The 4,226-nt window shown below is 40.9% G+C and overlaps 1 protein-coding gene across 2 annotated transcripts in view; it reads right to left on the bottom strand.

Annotated features, from left to right (window-relative positions):
• Positions 1-4,226, bottom strand: part of ADCY7 (adenylate cyclase 7) — an 84,613-nt gene that overhangs the window by 12,088 nt on the left and 68,299 nt on the right. The window contains exons 17-19 of one of the 2 annotated variants that reach the window (XM_019505689.1): positions 2,661-2,729; positions 1,887-1,937; positions 557-705 (exon numbers count right to left, since the gene is read on the bottom strand). In XM_019505689.1, the coding sequence (XP_019361234.1) occupies positions 557-705; positions 1,887-1,937; positions 2,661-2,729 (269 nt within the window). The remainder of the gene's footprint in view (positions 1-556; positions 706-1,886; positions 1,938-2,660; positions 2,730-4,226) is intronic. The other variant, XM_019505690.1, reaches the window with a different exon arrangement.

Here is a 4,226-nt window from a genome sequence, read left to right as displayed (position 1 = left end):
TGTGCAGAGCAGGTGTGCCACATTTCACTGCAGCACTTTATTGCACGGGTTAGCCATGTCCCATGTTTATCACTGCACACACACACTCTGCAGCCTCTCCTGGAGCAAGCACACCATGCATGCATTGGCAATTCAAATGTACCATGAATAGAAATAAACATTTTGGAAACTTTTAATGTACAGCTACTACTGTACATTAAAAACTTTTAATATCTTTCCCAAGCTATTACTTCCTAGATGAGGCTGAAACCTCTCACGATAAGAACAGTTTTTAAACCTCCCCCTTATCCTTCCCCCCAAAACAAGCAATGCATTGTGGGATTCCATGTCCCTCATTCACATCCCACAGTAAACTTTTTCTGGGAAAGTTTGGAAGAAGTCAGCAAAAAGGCTGGAAGTGATGAATCATAACAATATTTTCATTAATCACTTCACAAAATTTTCCTAAAAATTCTTGTCTCATATTGCAATACTTAAAACCCCAATGAAAGTTCAGGACTCTGACAACCCTTTCCATGTAAAACTTTTGTCCATCATGAGGAACTTTGTATCATACCTTTCAGGGTCACAGTTTCTACTCAAATTATTAAAAATTACGATGTACACAGTGACAGCAACAGACAGAAGAAGAAATTTCAGTTCAAAGCTCATTCGAAGGAATGCTGAGCAAGCAATAAACGCCAATATGCAGCAATAAGTATAATACTGTAATAGAAAAAAATTAAAAGCTGAAAAATTCACGTGTGCACAGTACATTTTACACTTCAAAAGTTAGTAAATTTGTGGCCATCATAATTTATACCAGACAAAACAGAATTAAACCATATGACAGATTTAATTATCTAACTTGGTTAATTCTACTAGAAGGCAGATCTTGGGGGGGGGAGTTGTTTGGTTTTGGGTTTGTTTGTTTGTTTGGGGTAGGTGTTACAAACTTACTTTTTGATTTATCCTATATAAAAGCATCTACCTAAAAACATGAAAGCAATATCTGGTACATATGAAAAAGAAATGCTGCTAGCAAAGGGATTTGTTCTCTAGACATGATTAGTTTAAAAAATGAATTTCTATTCATTCTCTTTAAGTTCAATTCTGGTTTACAGAAATGACGTAAGTCTAGTGACCTGAGTATGTAGCTGGGACCCAGAAATTCTTAACCATTCTAATACTTTTGCCAGCTTGAACAAATCACAACTGCAACATACAGACATCTCTACTTATTTGCCTGCCTGGCATGTGGGTTGGTTAATGATATAAAGACTTTTGATGACATAATTGGTCTGTTCTAAAAGCAAATTAAAATCAATGGAAAAAAAACTCTCACTGATGATAGATGACTTTGGATTTGGCTTTAAGAATGTATCAGTTTTTTTCCAACTACTTCACAGTTTTACAGGCACTTGATCTCATTTAACTTTTAGCTTTTTTCTTTTATACATGGCACTGAACAAATTACTAAACTTTTGCACCTATAACTGCATGTATTATAACGTTCCAGTGGCATATCCTCAGCTAGTGCAACCTGTCACAGTCCTACTGAAGTCATGGAGCTATGGACATTTTTACCAGGTGAAGATCTGCCCCACAGTCTGAAACAGACTCTATTGTACCAAACCTGTCTTCCTGAAGACTCTGGGCCTCATTTACAAAAGGTACTGATGATCCCTCAAGACACATCTACACATGTGCTTTAATGTGCATTAACCTATTTTAATGTGCATTATTACATTATTTACTCAATGTAAAAGCTGTATGTTCAATCAACAAAGGGATGATACCAAGACCTTGCCAGCTGCCAGTATTAAAACACAGCATTCAAAATGTGTATTTTCCTTGAGGGGGCAGGGTAGAGGGGAATGGAAACATGACACTTGCATACTACTTACAGGGAAGATGATATTCTCAGAACAGAATCCAGTTGTATTTTTTCCAGTAGTCTGATTCATAGACAGGGAAGAACACAGATGTTATTAGCAGCAAAAAATTGCTCACATTCACAACATGCTGATAAGACTTGCAAAAAAAGTTCTGTCGACACATGCAGCACACTACTTAAAAAATGTTCAAAACTGGCAACCAAAGGAGAGAAATTCTTCACAAACTTTTTGGTGAATTCGAAATAGAAATTCATGTTAACGGCCAAAAACTGAATGCCATGCCAAATGAAATCAATAGCACTGCTCTCTTTCATTGTCAATAGGAATTGCATACGACTTTACATGCTAAAATACTGTTTCACTTTAAAAGATTCACCACCTTTGAAGCACCTCTTCTTATCTTCTGAATATGCAGGAGACTGAACAACAAGACTCTAAATCAAATTTAACACTTGGACCTTTTGATTGTCAGAGGTACTGAGCAGACCCAGCAGCCTGTGACTTCACTGGAGCTGTGAGGGGTCAATGCTTCTGAAAATATTAAGATGACAAGCTATGAAACCATCTTCTGTAGACCCTGCATCATGCAGGGAACTATGTCAACTCTCAGATATGGCACCTGGAACCATTAGATGGCATGAGCAAATCTGTGCGTACTCAGTAATTTAAAAGCTATATCTTTGTAAAGAGAAGGGAAGATGACAGATCCTGTCAGCACTATACGCAACATTCAAGGTTTGTGATTTTTTTAAATCCAGGAAATAAAAGTGATGCTGTACTTACACAAGCAGTGACACACTCATTTCTTGATCCAGTAGAGTTTGAAAGTCTGCTTTCTTCAGTAGGCTGAGTTTGGCAAAAAAAAGTACATAAGAGCTGATTATGAAAAGGAGTAATTTATTCTCTATTTGTGCAGCACCTAGAACAATGAAGTACTGGTTGCCCTCTTGATTCTGTTGCAATAGAAATGTTAAATAATGCCAATGCCTTGCACTTGTGTAACACCTCCTCAGAATAAAGCAGTTGCAACAACAGAATCAAACCTGCCATAATTTCTCAAAATAGCTTCTCTCCTGCCAACACAGGCAACCAAGTAGGAGAAAGTGAACATTTTGGTGATGTCTACACAGAATATTTTTTTCTATCTGATGGCCCAAAAGCCTGATACAATCCTTATTCTGAATTCAAAAAGAAAGATTACCTCTGGGCTTCAAAGAGACTTAGACCAGATCCCAAATTCTGCTGTCCTAACTCAGAAAGGACTCCCACAACAGGAGCAAAACCTGAGTAAACACTCCAGGATTTGCCAATGCTAGCTCTGGCTTTGATTTTTAAACAAGGGGGCAGTTACTTTTCATGCTTCCCTCCTTCACTAACCCAAGCTGTCAGTAGGAACACTTACACAAGTTAGATTTTTCACACGATTGGGCCCCTGAAAGCATCTCTACAGCCACGCTATGACACAGGTGCACAGATGCAGGGTGCTTTTAAAGTGGCTGATCATCAGGGATCCAAGTTTTCTGTTTCCCACAGAAAAATGGAGAAAGCCATGAATTTCTCTTTTTTATCAGAGAAAAGATGGATTTCTCCCTTTAGCAGAGAAGGCAGAGGATTCTCCGCTTTTGCAAAGAGCTCTGCAAGTGGGTTAAGCTCCAGCCTACAAGAGCTGTTTGCAAACAGGACAGGAAACCCCCAACCCTGCCCAGAGTGGGAGGGGGAAGGGCAGGGCCTGAAGCTCTCAGTCAGCCACCACTGGGCTCAGTTCAGCCTCACTTTGTTCCTGGAGCGTGTGAGGTAAGTGGGGCTTGCAGGGGGCTAAGGGCCCCTCTGGCAGGTCTGTGGGGGGAGCCAGGAGTTGGCCCCGGCCCTGCCCGAGCAGGCAGCAGCAGTGGGGGAGCTGGCTCCATGCTGCTTCTGCTGCAGCTGCCTGCTGTTGGGGGCAGAGGTCTGCAGACTTGGATCCCTGGCCCCATAACCCTGGCAGCTGGGGGCCCCTTCTGGCAGGGCTGGGGGGCATTTAATTTTAATAATGGATTTGATGAGTTTTATCAAAGAATTTGCAACTTTGTCAGAGAATTTGTGATTTTTTATCACAGAAAACCAGAATCTCTGCTGATCATGCAACAAATTAACCTTCCTCAAATGAGGTATTAGATGAAGGTGCTCCGCTTTAGAGTGGCTTAGGAAACCTGTGTTCCCTTGGGTAAATTTTTCATGCATTGGGCTGGGCTTATGCAGCGCAACCCTGCCCCAGAGGCTGTCACAGCAGGGGGAGGAGGAGGAGGTGGTGGAGAGAGGGAGCAACACTGAGCTGTTGGCTGGAGTTTGCTGCTTAGCTGGAGCTGGAGG

The sequence above is a fragment of the Gavialis gangeticus genome, unplaced genomic scaffold, assembly GCF_001723915.1.
Source record: "Gavialis gangeticus isolate Ggan-Ray unplaced genomic scaffold, GavGan_comp1, whole genome shotgun sequence".
NCBI lineage: Eukaryota > Metazoa > Chordata > Crocodylia > Gavialidae > Gavialis > Gavialis gangeticus.
This window is presented reverse-complemented; position numbering and strand designations above follow the sequence as displayed.